General features: G+C 42.2%; 1 protein-coding gene across 2 annotated transcripts in view; it reads left to right on the top strand.

The window, feature by feature from the left end:
- Positions 1–21,705, top strand: part of Cacna2d3 (calcium voltage-gated channel auxiliary subunit alpha2delta 3) — an 810,117-nt gene that overhangs the window by 385,084 nt on the left and 403,328 nt on the right. For both annotated transcript variants that reach the window (XM_021181598.1, XM_029469011.1), the window contains exon 9: positions 1,646–1,720. In XM_021181598.1, coding sequence (XP_021037257.1) covers positions 1,646–1,720 — 75 coding nt within the window. The remainder of the gene's footprint in view (positions 1–1,645; positions 1,721–21,705) is intronic.

Genomic DNA, 21,705 nt, shown 5'->3' with positions numbered 1-21,705 from the left:
GATTCCTCACACTTGGGGGAAGAGAATCAGAATGGTGCACATCTACTTTTTCCTCTAGACTTCATAAGAACAAATGAAAATTGCCACATGCATTTCTTAGACCAGAAACAAAGGCTTAAGGGGACAAAGGTGAGCCTGGCAGGATGCGAAGGAGGCTCCAGGGTGCAGAGGACTTAAACATCCCAAAACTACAGGACTTCGAGATCAGACTGGGCATGAGCCTGGGCGGTGCTCCCTGCTTAGTCACTAATCCCTTTCAAAGTTTGTTTTTCCTCAGTTTCCTTGTCTGTAAGGGTGTGATATTTGAAGTACTTGGGGCTGAATCAAACTACAAATGAAGGATATTTTGAGTCTGGATAAAGGGAGGGCTCCATAGCTGCTAACTGCCCAGAGCAGCATCTCACCCTTTAGGCAACTTCTCTGCCTGTGGTGCTATGCATCCACTCACTGTGGTAGTGGCTGCAGGGGGATCCTTGTACATGTCCACAGTGAGTGTACCAAGAGTATCCTTTATCTCACCCTGGGACTTGATTGGCTTTCCCATGGTACTCACTGATCACAGTCTAGAAGGGCAACTCCTCAGCCAGATTCTGTTTTAGAGTGGATGTGAGAGATGCTTCTCCTCTCTTCCTACAGCAGCTCTGGGTGTGGTTATTTGGCTGTTAAGTTGAAAATGTCACAGTGCTTTTACTGTATGAATGAATTGTGGTATTTACTGTGAGCTTAGACCCCTGCCCAGATCTACTTAGTTGAAGGCCACAATATCTCAGATATACAACTGGTCTTAACCAATCCCAGTATAAGGGGGCCAGGTAGAGCAACCAACTAAAAATGGGGTTTCCCTGTGAATTGGGGGCTCCAGGTGAAGGAAACTAGACATTCTATGGAATATACAGGAAAGATACCTAAGTACCTCTCCTGTACCGGAAGTTCTTTCCCTGTGGATATGTGACTGTGCCAGTCCATGATACAGTGCTCAGTGGTGAAGGTCAGAAGGGAAAGATGAGCCATGTGACAGACCTGCAGGGGATATAGAACAACCAGAGCATGCCTTTGTTGTGGACAAATGGGTAAAGATACTTGAGTGGTCTTCTGGTCTAAATGTCGAGAGCCCTTGGAAAGGCCATGTGCAGAGGACAAAATCTAAGTGTTATATCCTGGAAGCTGGGGATCGAAAGTTTTGGAGAAGGCAGGTATTGGCAAAGCCATATAGATACTAGTACTATATAGGAGTAAAGAAACCCCTCACAACTCTTTCCGAGTTACTGAGAACATCAAGCCCCTCCTTCCTTCCAGTATGTCTCCTCATGTTTGACCAATACAGGTATCCCTTGATCCTATGAGGTTGAGGCTGGAGCTGTACCCCTAGTCTGTCTGCTCCATCATCTCTCAGGGACCCACTGAAGTGTGCAAGACTACTCTCTGCACTACTAAAAGATGGCCAGGTATCAGTATGCACTCTGCTGTGCTTCCGCATGGGCTCTGTAGGCTTCTTTCAAAGAAGTTTGCCATTAGCACTTGATTGCAGGTGTCTGGGTGAATGGAGCCTGTGACTGTGCTCTGACCATGTGGATTTGACTCTTAACTAGTACCCTTTGGGGGTCCTCATTCAATATTTCCTCTTGGTTGTTTCTCCCCTTTGCAGTATAACGAAGAGCTTCACTATGTGGAACCTTGTCTGAACGGAACACTGGTTCAAGCTGACAGGACCAACAAGGAGGTAGGTGCTGCCTCTGGGCAGGAGCGCCAGAGATCTGGGGGCATGCCCCTGTCTCTGTTATTGTCGTTGTTCATAATAGTTCTATCTTGGTTCTTAAAATCTCTTCGAATGTGACAAGTTCACCATGGCTGTTGGAGCTCACTCCAGGTTGAGGACTGTTTACTGAGAAGCATATATAAGATCATGGCAGGAAAATAATTACATTTTATTCCTCTGCCTGCTTCTCCTGAATCCATTGGATTGGCTTTGTCTCCCTCTTGCCAGCAGCAGACATTGTGGGTGCTCAGTGTCTCTGTTGGCACTGTAGAGAGAAGATGGTTTTGGATGACATCTCACTGGAAATTGAATCAACTTCTTTCTTTTTTCTCACTCGTTACAATAGATTGACTCATCTTTGGGGTATCTTTTGTGATAACTTGTCTCCATTACAGAATAAGCCTTACCAGAGAGGGATGATATGTGGACTGCTACATCCTCAATATTTCAAGGAAGGCTCATTCCATATTGTGAACTACAATGACTATGTGTTGAAGGGAAATCTTAGGAAATAGGATTGAAGTTTCAATTCAACTATGAGCCTTCTAGAATATTCCCTATAGTAGACTTCTTTGATGATATATCTCTTTCCCTTGTGGATCTTTTTGATTTGGCAACCCAGTTATCATTTGTCCACCATTCTTCTTCCATAGCACCTGTGACAACAGAGACTAGTAAAGGTTTAGATGCAGCCTTGTCACGCCTCACGGGACTCATGGATGCCATTACCTGTGTTATTTTACAAGATGTTACACAAGACTTTATCTCTTCTTGTGATGATCAGATTCCTATGAGGGGACAGAGGAGGATGACCAAGGCAGTCTTCTGTGACACATACTACAGAGCAAAGCTCTGGCCCTTATTGCTAGAGAAACTGGTACTATCTTAAAGGAAGGTAGGGGAAGCTGTTTGCTTGCTTATCTCTAAGGGAGAGAGTTACAGGAGACTGGGTAAGATTTATTCCATCTGGCACACAGGAAAACTAAAAGCTGAGTTTCAGTTTGGGAGACAAAAAAAAATCACACATACACACACACACACACACACACACACACACACACACACACACTTACTTCATGCTTACAAGGACAGAGTAGTTCAAAGAATAAACACTTCCTGAGGATGCTCGTTTGTATGAAGATGAGGAGCCTGCTCATTTCTCTAAGCACTTTCCCTCTCTCCATTGCCTGGATGAGGAGGGCACCATTTTTTATTTATTTATTTATTTTTTACTCCAGTGTTTGTCTCGGACAGGCCACAAAAAAGAAAGTTTCCAATTTTAAAATGAAGGATGTTTAAATGATCAAAGCCATTCTCTGGTAGCTGATAACTTCCACAAAGAATAGAGAGCATTGTGACATTTGAAAGAATCAAGTCATATATGGGACTGGGTGAGAAAATAGGCCAGAAATTCATTAAAATTGTCTTTGGATTTATGCTTACCAAAAAAAAAAAAAAAAAAAAAAAAACCAAAAAAAAAAAAAAACCCAAAAAAAAAAAAAAAACCTAGAGTAATTCAGAATATATATATATATATATATATATATATATATATATACACACACACACACACATATATATGTATGTGTATGTGTGTGTGTGTGTATCCAAATATTTGCTTCTATAGTGTGGAAAAGCTATGTATCAATCAGGCTTACTCCCTTAGAATGCTGAAACTGTAAAACTCTAGTAAACATGTACACAATGAACCTGAAAGATATTCAGGAGAAGGCAAACTAAGCAGGGGCTTTCAGACTCGAAAGTATTGAGATGATTTAACTAGTTTTCTTATTGAAACACTGAGAGAGAAAGGGTGCATTGCTTGCAGGAAACATCAATGTAATAGTGGGTCTCCTATGAAGTTGTAGGGGAAGAAAGAAGGATAGCACTTTCAAGCACTAAATGAAACGATGATCAAGTGGAGGTTGCAAAGGAAAGAGAAATGGAAGCAAGCAGAAGGAAGCAAGATGATGATAAAGAACAGAAATCAATTAAATTGGAGAAGAAAGCGATGAAGAAAAATCAATGAAAGTCAAAACTGCCTCCTTAAAAAGAGTCAGTAAATTTCATAACTCTCTGGGAAAATCAACCAAAATGTGTGTGTGTGTGTGTGTGTGTGAGAGAGAGAGAGAGAGAGATTGAATAAATAAATAAGTAAATAAATAAATATTGTAAAAGATAATAAAGGAACACCATAGACAGCTTTGAGCTTGTAAATTCAACAACTTATCAACGATGACGCAAACATACCAAAATCAGTATAAGGAAATAGACAGTTTGATAGACCTATAACTATCAAGAGAAACTTAGTTGAAAATGTAAAAGCCCTCCCCTCAAAGAAATTCCTAGGTCCTGATGATTTTACTAGTAGTTTGTACCAACACTTTAAGAAGGATTTATGCCAATTTTGCATAATATCCTTTAAAAAAATTAGAAAGGGTGTGTCCTAGCTTTAGGTCATGAACAAAAGCAATTTAAGGGAAGAAATAATTTATTTTGGCTTAAAGATAGTAGTCTATTATTTAGAGAAGCCAGAGAAGGAACTTCACTGACAGACTCAGGACTGCCTGCCCAGGCAGTTGTTGTCAACTTACAGAGTGCTGGGCTGTCTTACATCATTTACAATCCAGATTATCCCCCACAAACATGCCCATAGGCCAATCTGCTCTCGACAAACCCTCAATTGAGACTTCCTTCTCAGGTGACTCTAGACTGACAAGTTGACACTTAGAGCCAAATGGAACATACTAAGGCATCACCCTCTCCTTTTTGGGGTGTGGGGAGGTGGGGGTGGGGGGATTTCTCTGGTAAAATAAATAATAGTAGAACAAAAGAAAACAACAGTGTACCACACATGTGGGCTTCACTTTGAATACCCAGAATTGTTTCAACATCAGTGTCAAATCAATCAATGGCCATAGCGTAATGATGAGAAGATACTCAATATTTTAGCCTAGCATTTGATTGGGAAAAAGCAGTTGATCAAAACCCAAGCCCTATCATATTTTTGTTTGTCTTTTTGTTTTGTTTTATTTTGTTTTATTTTTTTTTTTAAAAACCCTTAGCAAAATGAGATGATGAAAAGGCCATTTATAAAAACCCCAGTTAACAATGACCTTGGTGAAAGTTTGACAACTTGACTTTGCTTAAAACCTTATTTTATTTGATGTGTATGAGTATTTTGCGTGTGTGCATTTCTGTATACCACATAAGTGGCCTAAGGCCCACAAAGACCAGAAGAGGGCATCAGATCCCCTTGTGCTGTAGTTGCAGATGGTTTTGAGCTACCATGGGGTGCTGGGAACAGAACCCAAGCCCTCTAGAAAACCAGCCAGTATGTACAATTCCCAGAACTCAAGTGAAAGTGGAAAATATTGTGCACTTTATAATTCCAGCACTGGGGGGGGGGGAGGGGTAGAGCCTGGGATTCACTGGCCAAGCACCCTTGCTTGCTTGGCAAGTTCCAGATCAAGAAGTCTCTCACACATACTCCTTCTCCTTCATGTGTTCTCTCTGTCTCTGTCTCTTTCTTATTCTGTCTCAAAGAAAATAAAATAAAATAAAATCAGGAATAGTCTCTGAGGGATTACAACTAAGGTTGTACTCTGTGTCCATCTTCCTTCCTACCAGTGCCAGCTGTGGTACTGTTAAGCATCACCTCCAAGGGGACAGGTTGACTTTTCCTGACTGATTCTCCTTGAACCTCCCCTTTTTTGGCTTGTGCATGTATGTGCACGTTTGTGTACATGAAGGTGCCTAGGGTTTGCAGGGATCACAGGTGTGACACCCATACAAATGTGACCAATTTGGTTTTGAAGAAGTTACAAAACAGTTCAGGGAAGGGAGGCTATTCCTGATAATGAAAGACACTGAAGCAGTACAACAGCCATAATAAAGCAACTGTAAAATTAACCTTGACCTCAGCTTTACAGTTTATGAAAAAAATATATTTCAAGTGGCTCAACGAGTCAGGCGAAAACCATTTAGCTATGACCGTCTCTGAACAACGGTGAAGAATCTGGATCTAGGGATAGGCAGTTTGCAGGCTTGTTTGTTCTAGGGCCTTTGGGATATCTGAGACCACCCCCTCCATACCACGTGACCTTTTCAGCCGTGGATCCTGAAAGTTCCAAAGGGCACGTGGGTCCCAAAGGGCACAGAGACCTCCTGGAAGGCCACATCTAGAATTATGATGTGCTGTAGCCTTGACCCAGGGAGCCTAAATCTCCAAGCATGGTCATTTAAATCAAAACAGCATTTGATAAAATTACTTAATACGAGAAAAGGAATGTGGGGATTTTAAAGTCTCTTAAAACAAGGCAAGAAGAGGGTGGAAATGTTGGTTGACTTTGATCAAAACTGGCTTCCTGTGATTTTTGCATAAAATAAATAGCCGACAGCTCGGCATCCCCAGACAGGGTCTGGAGGTTCTCTTAGCTGGTTGGTTTTGTCTTCTATAGGTGTGGTTTTCTGTCTGGAGAACATTTGCCTTTGCTGTTCTATATACTAAATAACTGGCTGGTATTTTCTTTAAGGAAAAAGAAACCATGACAAATTGGGTGAGTCTGGAGTTCAAATGTAGAATTCAAACAAGAAAATTCACATTGTAATCTACTTCAGGCCTTCTGAACCATTCATCAGGCCTTGAAATGAACCTCCAGTGGTCTCTGCGGGGAGCAGAGGGGGAATAGGAGGGAGGCAGGAGGGTGATATGGTTTTTCTCTGGTTTTATAATGAAGATGTCTTGAAATCCACCAAATTTCATGGTTCCATTTAAGATTCATTTGTGAATTGGCTGTTGCAAAATCCACCAATCTTAGAGACCCACGTGACCCCCCCCCACCCCCTTCTCATCTTCTTGTGCAGCTCTCATCTCTTCCCCTGGCATTAGGAGACACAAAAGCTCCTTGACCTAACAAAAGGACCTAGCAGAGTTGCTAGGTTTTCCGGTTTCTTCATTGAAGGGAGCAGCCAGGATGCTGGAACTTCAGGCCTCACTTGGCTGTAGAAGTATGTCGTGTGTCAGGGTGTTGTAGACCACCGTCTTGGTGGGAGGGGGTGTAAAACAACAAGAATAAAGTACACACAGAAGTTAGTAAAAACAACAAGAATAGAGTACACACAGAAAGACAGAGGCAGACAGACGGAATAACAACAGTGTATACTTCACAGTAAACTACTATTGTGAAATGGTAGTTTCTGTTTTGCTTGCTTTAGGCAGTAAGCGAGAAGAGGGAGGAGGAAAGGGTAGAGAGGCATAATTTAAGAAGTCCATCTGATATATTTCTGCAATATTATATTTGTCTTTATATTGAGCACACACTTGCCATTGGAAATAAGTATGTTAACAATAATTTCACATTACTGATAATCACACAAAGACTTAAAACAAACTTTTTATAGAACAATACCTACTGACCCATTCACTTCTCTCCGGGTCCGAGGACTTCTAATTTCCAGATCAATTTTCCTTTTCTCATGGGGCAAGTTTTGCTTGTCATGGCCAAGAGATACGTCCACATACTATTAAATCCACATTACCAGGTTACCTGACATTACTTAATAAAAGATAGTTCAGATGATACACAGTAAAAAAGAAATCCTGGTTACTGTGAGACAGCCTTGCAGAGAAGCTAGAAAATGGTGATCTGGGGGCTCTTTTTTGAGAGACTATTCCTAGAAATTCTTCAAATATTACTTTTTATATGTAATTATCTATTTATATGTATTTGATCAATGCACTTATTTAAAAGTAGCCAGATTGCCATTAGGGGACTATCTATGTTAGGCTCTGTGTCAGTATATAGTTTGGCTTAAAGCTGTCAGTCTAGGGCAGTTCTGATGCCATTAGGTTTATCTCTATGTCAGTGCACTGGAATTAATGTGATTTTTTTTTTTGTATGAGCCTAGATTAGAAAGCTTCTTGTTAAAGGCTCACTGGTAAATATTTTGGTTTATGTGACTATAAAGTCTCTGCTATAATGACTGGGTTTTATGATTGTAGCACAATAGTGACACAGACAATACATGATGAATGGTCCTCGGTGAGTTTCAATAAAACTTTATTTACACAGATGGATAGTAGACAAGCATGGCCCATGGATGATCGTTTGCTAATCCTTGGTGTAAACTGTAAATGAGATTAGAAGATGTGTTAGCATATGCAGATTTTGCATAATTCAGCTTTAAACATTTCTAAATGGAGCACATGGAAGCCAGAAGCCTCCTTTCAGTTCATTCCTTAGCAAATGAGGGTTCAGGGGGAATGTCTACCTTGGATGGAGTTTCCACCTTCAATACACTCACCAGTTAATTGATTTTTATTTTTAAATTTCACTACTCATCTGTATTTATCTGGGAGGCAAAACATAAGGATAGGATTGTACACAGCTATATATATATATATATATATATATATATATATACACACACACACACACACACATATATATATATGTATGAAATAATAGCATATCATACAATATAGAAAACATGTTAGATTCTCATGATTGCTATCGTTATTGTTACCAATGTATGCATCACCAGTTCTGGTCCCAACATATTTGTTCAGCTCATCAGACGAATGATTAAAACATAGAGGTGCTGATTTATGTGTGCAAATAAACATCGTAAATTCAGAACAACACCAGTCATACAGAAGAAGTCTGCTATCCCACACCCATTGCCTTGTGGAACAGGTGGAGTTATTTTTCTTACAGTGTTCAATGTTATTTCATTCTTCTCCAGTCGGAGACGTAAAGCCCGATTCTGAGTTTATAGTAGGCAAATAGTAGGACCAACAATAGGACATGTCTGACCATAGCATGACGAGAGGTGTTTTTAAGATGTTCCTATGGTGCTGTGCTATCCACATTAGTAAGACAGAGCATAGCTGTGTGGAACATAAAGAAAGATGTGACATACGCTCACTACTTCCACCTGGGTGGGAAGCTATTGAGCCGTGTTAAACATACAAGCTATCACATTGCTGCCTCAAATTCTCTGGAGCTTTGGGGAAGCATTAATGAAACTGATCAGATACTAGTGAGCAATTCTGATTAAAGCACATGGGCAGGTAGAGACTAGAGGAAGATGCCCGACATCCTCTGCTGCTCTTTACATTATTCCCTTGAGAGGGGATCTCACTGAATCTGGAGCGCACAATGGTTTTTATTGTTGTTTGATTTTGTTTTTTGTGGCTAGACTGGCATCCAGCAAGCTCCAACAATCCTTTGAGGTTGTAGACTCACAAGGCAGAGCCCAGCTTTTATGTGTAAATTTAAGATTCAAACTCAAGGCCTCACGATCGCACAGCCAACAGTCTTAATCACTGAACTATCTCCCCAACAGAACTTGTATATTCTTTTCATTTTAAAAATTAGTTTTTTGAATTAAGTGCTTATGTCTATGTGTATATGTGTGTGGGGTATGCCCATGTCAGTTGTGGGCACCAATGGCAACCAAAAGAAGGTCCAGGATCTCCTGAAGCTGGAATTACAAGCTGTTGTGAACAGCCCAGTGTGGGTGCTGGGAACTGAACTCAGTTCTGGAAGATCAGAATGTTTTCTGAAATGTTGAGCCATCTCTCCAGTCCCATCTTTAGACATTTTTAATGGAGTCATCCTCCTACTGGGCTGAGGGAGTGGGGGCTGTGATTTGACAAGCACTTACCTCATAATAACAGGGATTTTACTTTAGACTGTGGTCCAGTCTCAAATGCACATCCTTGGCCATCAGTGAACAAAGCATTCTCTAGATAAAGCATGACTACATTGTAGTCCAGTCTGAGGATCACACCGGAGACTTATTAACAGAATTCTGTTACTATGTAAGGAAGCTCTGGGACTTGCTAGTTAGAAAAAAAAAAACAAAAAAAAAAACAAAAAACAAAAACACTGTCTTACATAAAAATTCATGTTAGGTTATGGCAAATATCACTGACAGGAAGACAAGGAACAATGATCAGGATCTTGCCCACGCATCTTAAAGTCCAGACACTGAGTTAAATCAACACCCTGATTTCTATGCTGGTATTGCTGTCCTGGATATTGGATTGGACACTGGCTAGAGATCTAGAACGTGTTGGATTAACAGCAATACAGCTCTGCCACCGCCTCCACTTGGAGTGTGTCTCCATCCTTTGCAAAGCCTTACTGCGTCTCAGCACGCATTTGCTCCTCACATCCCCTATGGAAGGAGATCAAGGTCCAGATCTCATTTTATATTAGGCAAACTGAATCCAGGGTCCCATGCTCAGGATAAAAACAAAAACCTACAACAAAAATAGCTGTTAGAAGGATTTATATTAAATTGCAATTTTTTGTTTCAGATCAGAGATTGGTCAAACATCCCCCCCACACGTGCAACCTCAGTGTCCTGCATTGGGGTCAGATGAACACCCCACACAACACAACCTTTCATGGAAAATGACCTCACATGTAACACATCAACAGGTTGCCTGTGATTAGGGTCTGTCTTCTGTGGAGAGAACCTAGGTGTTCACAGGCCTCTCGTGTCCTTTCTGGATGTTTCTCGTGAATAAGTTGACAAATTAATAATGATAAGTTTAAAAACCTTGGCAGGCAAAGCAATTCACCTTCTTTCATATCTAGATTCCCCCATCAGCGCTGGAAAGCAGCCTCAAGGCCTGTCTTCTAGATTTAATTACAGGATTAAGCTTCTTGACAAACCTGGTTGAGATGAGCTATGAAAATCACTGGAGGCCTTACGCAGGCATGATTTCACTCTGTGCTGTTCCTCTGCTCTGAGTCTGGGTGCCAATTCATCCAAACATTAACTGCTCCCCCATCACATGGCACAGTGGAAGTGGTGAGGTGCAGCGTGCAGCATCTCTGCCTCAGCTGTGGTCACTGAGCCTGGGGAGGACCCAGATGCTAGACCCAGATCCTGTGCTCTGTAGGCCCATCCCTGGCAACTTCATCCAGCTGGCCCTGGTACAGCTCCCAGATGGTCAGTCCCTTTGCCTCCCCAGACATGTTAGGATTGGCAATTTATGCTGAAGGCATTTCCTAGGAAGAGGCCAGTTGTCTTGCCACAGAGATGCTCAAGTGATGTGTAGCTTATCACACATCCTGAGAGAGGGACGGTGAGGGCAGAATTGCTCGCTTGGGTAGAAGTCTGTAAATAATGGCAATAATGCTGAAGGCATCTGTGCGTGGTGCAGAGGCTCTTTCCTGTCTTTACAGAGGGAAGATGCTCTTTTGTTGTGAATTTGTAAAACTGTTTGCCTGGAGTGTAGCAGCTTTCTTGGGCATTTGCTGCAAAATCTCAGCGGGTTGAGCTAGATTAACCTCATTTAACAGCCAGCTGGAGCTGGAAGGGAACATCCTGCATGGATCAGCAGGCCCTACTCAGAGCTGAATTCTCATTATCATTCTGCTTAGGGGGCAGAAGCCTGGCTGTTCCTCAAGGACCCATTTGGGGTCCACACACTGCTGGGTAACGGAGGTAATGGGTATGCAGTGATGGACCCAGAGAGCAAACTCACAAGTGGCACCTTTCTTCTTTCTCAGCAGTGCGATGAGCTTCCTGCTTTCTATCTCCCCATGCGAGTGCGAGTGTGGTTGGAGGGAGGAGGTAGCTGCAGGCAGAAGCAGGTATTCCATGGAGCAGTTTGCCACCAGCAGCTCAGACTGATATCCAGAGTATAGTAGCTTGAATAGGAATGACCCCCATAGACTCATGTGTTTGAAAGCTTGCTCTATTAGGAGGTGTGGCCTTTTTGGTGTAGGTGTGGCCTTGTTGGAGGCAGTGGGTCACTAGAGTGGGCTTTGAGGTCTAAGAAACTCAAAGTGTGCTTCAGTCTCTTTCTGCTGTCTGTAGATAGAAATGTAAATCTCTCAGCTCCTTTTCCAGCCCCAATTCTGCCTTCACCCTGTCATGCTTCCCGCCATGATGATAATGGACTAAACCTTTGAAACTGTAACCCAGCTCCAGTTAGTTTTTTCTTTATAAGAGTTGTCATGGTCATGGTGTCTTTCACAGCAGGAGAAACCCTAACAAAGAGAGAACATCCCAGATGTTGCTTCCTCTGAACCTTGATCACCCTGTCCAGATAATCCATTCTGCATTGCTTATATGCTCCCAATGAAATCTAGTGTTTTGTTGGGCTGTGTCTTATGTGGTATCCATATCACATCCCTTGACTCTTATATAACAGTGGGCTCCCTGGTAGCAGAAACCTCAAACAGCAGATTCTCATTGTAGGTGAGTTGTGAAGGGTTCAGCATGGTCTCATTTGATTGTATGTGTTTGTATGGTTTGACTTAAATTTTATTTTCTGGATTCTCATTCTGATCATCAAAGTCATGGATGCTGAGAGCATTAGTAGACTGACTGAGAGCCAGCCATAGCTCAGGGGGCTTTGAAGAGATTGGACAAAGCCAAAGGAGGCCTTTTTATTATTCCCAGACTCCTACCTAGGTGAGCTATGTTGTCTCTCCATCCCACTCCCAGAAAGTGATAGGCTCTGCATCATACTGGCATCTCTGTGCCAGACAATGGCCTCTTCCACAGAAACACCTTCAACAACATCTAGCAATCCGAATTTGCCTTGGCCAGAGATTCCCATTGTAAAGTGTAGAGCTTTTAGGAGTTGTTGGATATTTTTAGTAAGTTTTCTGGGCTGGCGGTTGTTTGCTCGCTAGCATACAGTTAGATACCACAATTCATATTGCCAGCACCCCTCGTCTCTGGCAGCTCTACCTGCATCTTTGTGAACTCAGGCATATTATGAGTACAACACTCCAGTCTCTGAGCATCACTGTCCATCAAATCCATAAGAACTGGAATTAAATGACTGACTCTTTTGAGAGTTCAAAGTAGTGTTCCGGTGGTCAGAAGCTGTCCCTTTTGCCCCGATCTCTCAAACAAGCTAATTTTAAAACTACTACATTGAATGAATGATGAAGACTGCTTTAGCCAGTTGCTGGTTGAAGGGAAATTCTGCTCTCTGTTGTCACAACCCTAGAAACTGAAGCTAGGCATCCATGAACACTGGTAAACATTTGTGTAGAATCAGAGACCAAAACTCTGTGATTGGAGACAGCATTTTCTTACCACCCCTGTCTTTATGTAGCCTAACTTAAGCCTTTGTAGACATCAGGGTGGCCACATAATTTTCAGTACTACCACAGTCTGGTTATGGTTAGTGACTTCCAAAACACATGTTGAGGCTTAGGTCTTACTTATGAGCAAATAAGTCTGAGGAGGGCTTAAGGTCTTTCTATCATTACAGAATGTACAGGAACGGTTTACTTTTGTGAGCCAGTGGCTTGTGACACACTGAACTCCCCACCTTTCATCCATCCTTCACATAGATGATCCTGAATCCCTTGCCAGGAGCTAAGGAGACAGCCAGTGTTCATACTCTTAGATTTCTGAAACCATGAGACAAAGCAAATCTCTTTCCTTCATGAATTACTTATAAACCGGTGTTCTGTTAGAGCAACAGAATATGGACCAGGTCTAAAACAGAGTAACAGTGCTTCTTCATCAAATGTAAATATGTTGAAGATGTCAGCAGAGCATTAACTAAGAGTAGGACATTCCAGAGCAAGGGATACATGTGACTATACAGGTTGCATGACCAAGAAAGCTAACTCCAGATTTGCACTGGGTTTAATTGGCTCTGAAACTTAATATTCCTTTTGTCTGTTTATCTATTGGGGACCTTCTAAAAGTATTGAAATGATACTATTAAGATCAGGAGCCCTCGATTATGGCAGGAATTTTTCAAGGTACGTGGGCCGAGTTTTAGGATGCCTCTTCTTCATGATCATTTGAAAGGAGGTACTTGGCTTTTTCTCACCTTGTCAAAGTCTATCTTTCCACTAGAGGAGGCAGTTCCTTCTTAGCTCAAACCCTGTGAGGAGCCTGGATCAGAAACTCTAAAACCTACCCACCACACAGCCTGGGAGTTGAAGCCTCAGTTGAAGAAGCACTATTCCTGCCATTGTCTGGATTCTTTGTCTGAATGTGGTGGCTTTGGTGGGTGGTCCCCTCTGCTCTGTTTAGTGTCAAGATCGCTGAGTTTGTGGATAGAAGTGGTCACTGAGGGGGCAAACAGGCTTCAATATGTTTTGTCTTAATTGGTCAGTCAGTTTCATTTGTAATACAAGCAAAATCAGTAGGAGCTGGCCTGCCTGCCTGCCTAGCTCTTGGATCTCCTTTCTGATGGCTCCAAAGGAGAGAAGGTTCTGTCCTTGCCTCTCTCTAGATGAGACTGATGAGTTCTTCAAACACCACCACGCTCCCATAAACCACTGTTAATTCTTCTGTTTGCTACCACTACCAGGTTCTCCCCAGCCACCTATCCAATTCTTTACTTCTTTTAAAGGCTAGCTCATTTAACTTTCCATTGGAGGCCATTACTGTTCCCAGCAAATGACTCTTATTCCCTCTATATTGGACCTCAGTAATGATAATGCTTCTGGAAGCCAAGGTCATCTCTTCTTCCATTACCTCACCACCCCAAGCCCAGGTGACATGCATCTCATGATGACTTTAGGGTTAAGATTCCAAACTATGGAACACAAATAGGGACATCTTGAAAACAAGATGAACATCCTCAGCAATGGAGGTTTCATTTTAGATTTACTTATTTATTTTATGTATATGAGTACACTATAGCTGATTTCAGACACAGCAGAAGAGGACATTAGATCCCATTACAGAAGGTTGTGAGCCATCATATGGTTGCTGGGAATTGAACTCAGGACCTCAGGAAGAGCAGTCAGTGCTCTTAACCACTGAGCCATCTTTTTAGTTTTTTTTTTTAATATTTTTTAAATGATGCTTTTCTACAATGAGAAATCTCATTCTTAATATGAATAAACAAAAACAAAAGGAAGAGAACTGTATGTTGTGTGCATTCTTGCTATCAAAAATAGCTAAGTGCTTATTATTTATTATTTATGATTTCTGTATGTATTTGGAGGGCCATCCATTTTTTTTATTAAAGTACATCTTATGCAAGTGTCTCTTAAAACCAAATAGTATATTGAAGTACTCTTTCTAGGCATTTTTAAGTTCATTTAGAGTATTTTACATGACTATGTAACTTCCCATCCTTATTGTTGAATATAGAGCATGCTTGTTTTTTGTTTTCAATATAAATAGTACTGTGGTCCATATAAGCATTCAGATATTTGCTTTACTGTTTCCTTTGGGTTAAACCATGGAACTGAAATTGGACCAAATAATATTTCAATTTTGTATACATGTAAGCCTTTATATTCTTGTTAATTTAAAAAAGTCTAATTTGAGAGAGATTTATCTTTCTCAGGTTGAGCACTGAGAAGACGTTTTGTATGTGTGCAATAGGCATCAGTCTTAGTGACAAAGGCCAGTCCCCAAAAGGTGGTACTTATATAGCTCCATTCGTATGATATGCTCAGAATCTGATGCCAGCAATAAGGGCACTTAGTGGTATTGTTCAGGACTGAAGGTTAATTCTCAGCATCCACGGTGAGTAGCTCACTACCTGTAATTACAGCTCAAGGGGATATAGTGCCCTCTTCTAGTCTATATGTGTACTGCACACATTTGTGCATACACATGCACCCAGCCACAGATGCATAAATAAAAATAAATATTTAAAAGAACCTTTCAGTGATTCAGAAGGATTGGTGGTCTTCAGAGCTTAACTGTGGAGCAAGGCCGTGATCTAAAGGGTTGATGAGAGGGCTTCGCTTTTCAGTGAGAGAAGAGTACTGTCTCTGACAATGCTGATGATTTCATGACTATGTATGATAACTTAATAAACAGAATGCATGGATAAAATGAGTATGAAAACGGAAGGAATCTGAATGAGGACTTTAGTCCACTACACAGTTCTGTGTCACTCTTAGCTTCCTGTCTTGATAATTGCTCTTTCAGAGAGATATTATCACTGGGGCCGGGGGGGGGGGGGGGGGGGGGGGGGTGGAGTTGGGGGCAGGGCAGAGAAACTGGTACTTGGTTTCGAAACTTCTCTGAAATCCTAAAAATTCTGCGAAATTATTTCCAATGAAATGATTTTAAAAATTCCTTTAGGAGCTCTAAAAATTTCCAAGATTTTATGTGTTGAGTCCTTTGCTCAGTATTGTACATATGTGAGCTGCTAGACCTTCCAACAGCCTTCACTCTCCAGTATGTGACCCTCATTTTGGTAGTAGAGTGAAGAAATCCTGTTGTTGTTTTGTTTTTTGTTTTTTAACCAAAATCACTCTCATATAAAGATGGAAAAAATGGGGTGGGTTTTGAAAAACAGAACTTGTCTATTTAATACAGCGAGATTCTTCCTGTCCTCCAAACTTTGTGACATAAGGATGCACATAGATCACACTGCTCTTGGACTGCACAGCCGAAGATCTCCATGCTGGTGCAGAAAGTTATAGCTTCTGCTTCCTCTGGCTGCTTGCTGTGAAGGGCATGAGTCTCACTGGAAAGTATCACGCTCTTAGTTTACTTTCGCCACAAGGTAACATGGCTTCTACATGCAGACAGAGGCACACACAGATACATACAAACAAACACAAACAGAGAGATATACACAGACACACATGAGAGAGAGTGTGTGTTGGGGGATGTGTGACACCATCTATTTGTAAGATGGTGGTAAGTTTGGCTATACCACTTTGTGATCCAGCACATTGCTTCCTTCCAGCCACCTGCCCAGCTGTTCTTTGGATCCAGGAAGGAAACAAACACACACACACACACACACACACACACACACACGGGGAGAGAGAGAGAGAGAGAGAGAGAGAGAGAGAGAGAGAGAGAGAGAGAGAGAAAGACTAATTTTTAAAATGCTGCGATCCTCTGCCCGCTAGCTCAGGCCTAATTGGGGAAGTTGCACATCTAAAGCGCCCTCCCTAACTCCCTTTGTCCAACCATTGGCTGTTGGCTCTTTATTGATCTATCAAAAACCAATTGGGGCACCTTCAGAGTTTTGTCATGCAGATTCCTGATTAAACTAAAGCTTTAGAACCAATCCCCAACAATCTAGCATATAAATATGTTATTACATGTGCTTTGCTATGGAAAGGGTGTCCTGTGAGTGGAGTTAAAGAGATCAGAACCATGACACTGAGGTCATTTGCATGTGAGTTGCACCCTGTTACGGGCTAGTGAACTAGAACACTACATTTCACTTGCTTGGTCTGTTTTTTTACCTAAAAAAATGGGTTAGACAGTTAGGAAGGTGCTATAGAGTAAGTTGTGCCCCCCTGACTCTCAGCCTCAATCCTCAACTCAACTCTATTTGCAGACAGGGTTTCTGAAGTACTACTTACGGTTGACTGCAGCTACCAAGAGAGACTCTGGTCTGATCTGACTGCTGTCCTTAGAATCAAAAAGAGACACATCCTCGGGGTGTATACATACAGAACAAAAAGATTGTTACATGGCTAACAAGCAAGTGACCATTATGAAGCAAAGAGAAGCTCTCAGGAGGGTCCATATCTGCCAATACTTGGCCCCTGGCCTCCAGACCTGTGAGAAGAGGCCTCTCCTGGGAGGCAGTGAGCCTGCTTTGAAGGGTCACATTGCAGATGATTTTCCCCTCTACCTAGAGTGTCACCAGGTAGTTTTCTGTGTCTGTCCTTAAGATCCTCAGGCTTGCCCTTCAATGAAGTCATCTTTTATCTGCATTGCTGGCCAGCATGTCAGCTTTGTTGGTAGAGTGTACTCACTTGAAGAAGTTTCTAAAAGGCCAAGACATGGCATACAGGTCTCTCCTGTTGCTTATCTGATAGAATTTGACTCCAGCAAGGGACTACAAGACACAACACAAATGCTAGGAAAGATAATTTAAAACATCATGCTATCCTGAAAATTGTATTCAGATTTAATAAGGATGGAGAGATGGAGGGAGGGGAGGGAGATGAATAGAAAATGAACCACTAGTTATCCAAACATTTGGTATTGGAGTCATGCAACCCTTTTCATTTTCACCTCTATGATATTTATCTTTTTTAGATAAACACTCTACATCGCCTTAGCCTCAGTGTAGGCTTACATTACTAGACAAATGTAAAGAGAGTATCACAGTGCGCTCAGTGCTCATCCAGGCCAAGGCTGGGAGTCACACCAGGTCTTCTCTTGCTCCACAGAGAACTTCTATCCCCTCAGTCTGTTTTCCCCTTGCAGACAAAAGTAGGAGGATCAACTACAGGACTGTAACTTGGGTTCTAAACTGCACCCTTTATGGGAGGAAAATTTCTTTTCTGTAACTGGTTCAGTGTTTTCAGGTCTAATGCCTTTGCTCCCAGGTACAGGCTGGACCTTATTCTCCAGAATGAATGGTGACACCTTCCTGTAGGATCTTCCTCCTCTTGTCGTCACCTGACTCATTGTGGGATACTAACTCATTATCCCAGTCCACTTCCAACCAGCAGCTCAGGGACCACGAACCACAGGAAACTCACCAGTAGAATTCAGGAGGCAGGGGGAGAGACATGAGCCATCTGACTTCCACACAAAGGACCTGCTTCAGCACTCTCATTTATTATATTTGTGTCATGAGTCATACCACTCACGTCAGTGAGTATATAGTGTGATGCTTCTTTGAAATTTGGAAATAATGATTTTCTTTTAAAGTTCCTTGAGCTTTAATTGAGAAGCAAATAGGAGCTGTTAATTCGGCTCTTGAAATCTACTACATTGTAGGCTGAAAAAGAAAAAACCTCCATGACCTCTGTGGAGAGTCAGCAGTGTGGCTTGTCAGCTGACTGGACCCCTCCTAGCTTCCATAGCAGTGCAATGCTGGGGTAGGCACTATGTTCAAAGGAGGGTCTCCAGCATCCACTATAGCTGGTAACACCAGGTCAGGTATTAGGGAATTGCTGTGAATTGACCATCTCTGACTAGACATAAGAAAAAACTCCATGGGCAACACACACAAAGGATAAGAGGAAATGTCACAAGTGTGCCTCTACTGTGGGAACCAAGGTGGCAGATCTCAGCACAGTGAAGACTGAATGAACCTAACAAGGCCCTTTTAAGACTACATCATGCTTATAAGTTTACATTTCCACTAACCAGGTAGACTAAAGAGCTGCAAAGAGATATTTTACTTCACAAAGACAACTGGGATGTTTAAAAGATCTGTATCTTTAATCTTCCAATTGAGAATTTAAACAAAACTGAACTTCCCTGGATGAATCATATGATTCTTTCTTGGAGAGATTTGTTCCCTTTCAGTTTCTTGCTAGTGACTGAATCTTGGTTTTCTCAGTGGAAACATGCAAGTTGTCTGTAAAGCTCCCTGATGCCTGTGCCTTCATATCCTGTGATTGAAAAATCTATCCTTCTGAAAAACAATATGAACTAACCAGTACCCCCAGAGCTCCCTGGAACTAAACCACCAACCAAAGAAAACACATGGTGGGACTCATGGCTCCAGCTGCATATGGAGCAGATGATGGCCTAGTCGGTCATCAATGAGAGGAGAGGCCCTTGGTCCTGTGAAGACTCTATGCCCCAGTATAAGGGAATGCCAGGGCCAGGAAGCAGAAGTGGGTGGGTTGGTGAGCAGGGGGAGCAGGGAGGGGATAGGGGGTTTTTGGAGGGGAAACTAGGAAAGGGGATAACATTTAAAATGTAAATAAAGAAAACACTTAATAAAAAAAGAAAATCCATCCTTCTATAACTTTGATATCACTGTGATTTGTTATTGAACATGAAGGTGGCTTTCTTTGGGCCTCTGCTGCTGTCTTCCTTGAGGTCTGTGTTTCTGCTTATTCCTGTGGATTACCTGCTGTGGGACATAAGGGTTCCCAAACCCCTAAACCTGACATTCCTTCTTAGCTCTGAGTCTTGAGGTCTTCTCATCTTGAACTAGTGATTTGTTGAATGAAAGCTCTGAGTGCCAGAACATTACTGCTTAGCTGGCTCCTGTCTGCTTCCCCACCCCCATAGCATACCATGTCCATCCTTTCTGTATTCTGCCATCAGAGTCACTTATATACTCCAGTCTATCCTATCCTAGAATTTTGGAATGTGTATTTCTCCATGTGCCATACTCATGGCCTGACTGGTATTCCTGTCTTTGACTACTTAATCTTGGGCTAGTTCCTACTCCTTCAGTATCCCGACTGTATTGTAACAATATACTGTAGGCCTCTCCTTGGGGGAACCTGTTACTCTGACATGTGTGACTAGAGAACTCTCTCCATTAGCATGTGAGGTCAGTGGGACAAGGTCAAATCTACGCTTGCTTAGATGATCAAGCACACTTCTCAGAAATGAGTGGACTCTCAGCAAACCTTTGAGAGTGCAAGGCCACGACTCATTCCACCTCACACACAGGGTGGGTCTTCACAAACATTCTCCTGTTCCCTAGAAGTGCCTGGGTGGAATGTGGATCTTCACGAGGTTCTATGCAAGGGCAGACAGAGCATGCTCCCTGGCTGTTCATCATGTGGTGCCCAGTAGCTTTATCCTTCACTTTCCCACCATCCTGCTGTCTCTCCTTGGAGTGGATGTCTGTCCCAGCTCACTAAGTACTTCCTTGCCCTTTTCCTTGACTCTTTGCTGGAATAAGACTCATACCACATTTTGTGCCTCTCATGAGCATCCATGACTTGGATGCTGCTACTTTCCTTCCCCACCCCTTCAATTGACCTCTGCCGGGTTCACTGCCTGCTCTTCTTTTCCCCTCACTGTTTAGTATGTGCCCAGGAGGACAAGGATAAGTGGCCATGAGAGTACTCAAGTTTGCTTTTTCTGCTGCTGTGATGAAACACTGGCAAAAAAAATTCTTTTTTGGGGGGGGGGGAGAAAAGGTTAATTTCAGCTTACAAGCTACAATCATCATCAAAGAAAGTTAGGAGAAGAACTGGAGTCAGGAGCTGAGACAAGATTACGAGGTGAGGGGAACACTACTTACTGGCTCGCTCCCCATGGCTTGCTCAGCTTGCTTTCATATACAGCCCAGGCCCACCTGCAATGCTGGCATTACCTCTGGTGGGGATGGCCTTACTCACATCAGCCATCAATCAAGGAGCATTCCACAGGTGTGCCTACAGGCCAATCTGAGGGAGGCAACTCCTCTATTGTGGTTTCTTCTTCCCACATACTCTAGTTTGTGTTAAGTTAAAAAAAATAATAACAGTAAGGATTTCAAAGGCTCTTTTGAAAAATGCCTGATTCCAGCTTGAGGGTAAAGCTAAGAAGAAGAAACTGGAACACCTTGTCCATTGCGATGGCAGAGGCCATAAGAGGGATGGAGAACACATCTAGAATGAACGGACCACAAAGGGTTAGAGATAGGAGACACTGAATACCAGCCCCAAGCCATGCCAAACCTGCAGCAAACTGAAACACATGGTATACACTGGTAAGCAATGCTCTTTTTTTTTCTCATATTATTTCTCATTTGTTTGGACTTGGTGTTGCTTTGGGATCTTTATTTTAGCTGGCAACCCCAACACTTGCAGCTTTCCCAAGAGCTAGGGAAATATGAGTCTGTTCAAGAGTAGCTATGTTGGCATGAGCCTGCTGTGGCACTGTAAAATGAAGCTGAGGTGGGAGAGACGCAGTAAGTACTCAGGTGTAGCTGAGTCCCTTCGCCAAGGCTGAGTGAGGTATTGCCTTCACATCATAGGAAAGGACAACGTTCCTTTCCTTGTATGTAGCCTTGGAAGGGGAGAAAGCATTGATTGCTCTTAAAATGTCAACTGGGAGGCTTAGAAACAAAGGACCTAGCACAGAGCTTTCTAAATCTGTGATCTATAGTCACCCTACTGAAACCTCGTGTTTGTCCCACACTTATTGTATACCCATTCTGTATTAGGCACTGTCTGAATTTCATCATTAAATTTCTACAATAACTCCTTGTGGTATTGTACTGGCTATTTTTGTGTCAACTTGACACAGCTGGAGTTATCACAGAGAAAGGAGCTTCAGTTGAGGAAATGCCTCCATGAGATCCAACTGTAAGG

The sequence above is a fragment of the Mus caroli genome, chromosome 14, assembly GCF_900094665.2.
Source record: "Mus caroli chromosome 14, CAROLI_EIJ_v1.1, whole genome shotgun sequence".
NCBI lineage: Eukaryota > Metazoa > Chordata > Mammalia > Rodentia > Muridae > Mus > Mus caroli.
Note: the sequence above shows the minus strand (reverse complement) of the source record. Positions and strands in the feature narration are given on the sequence as shown.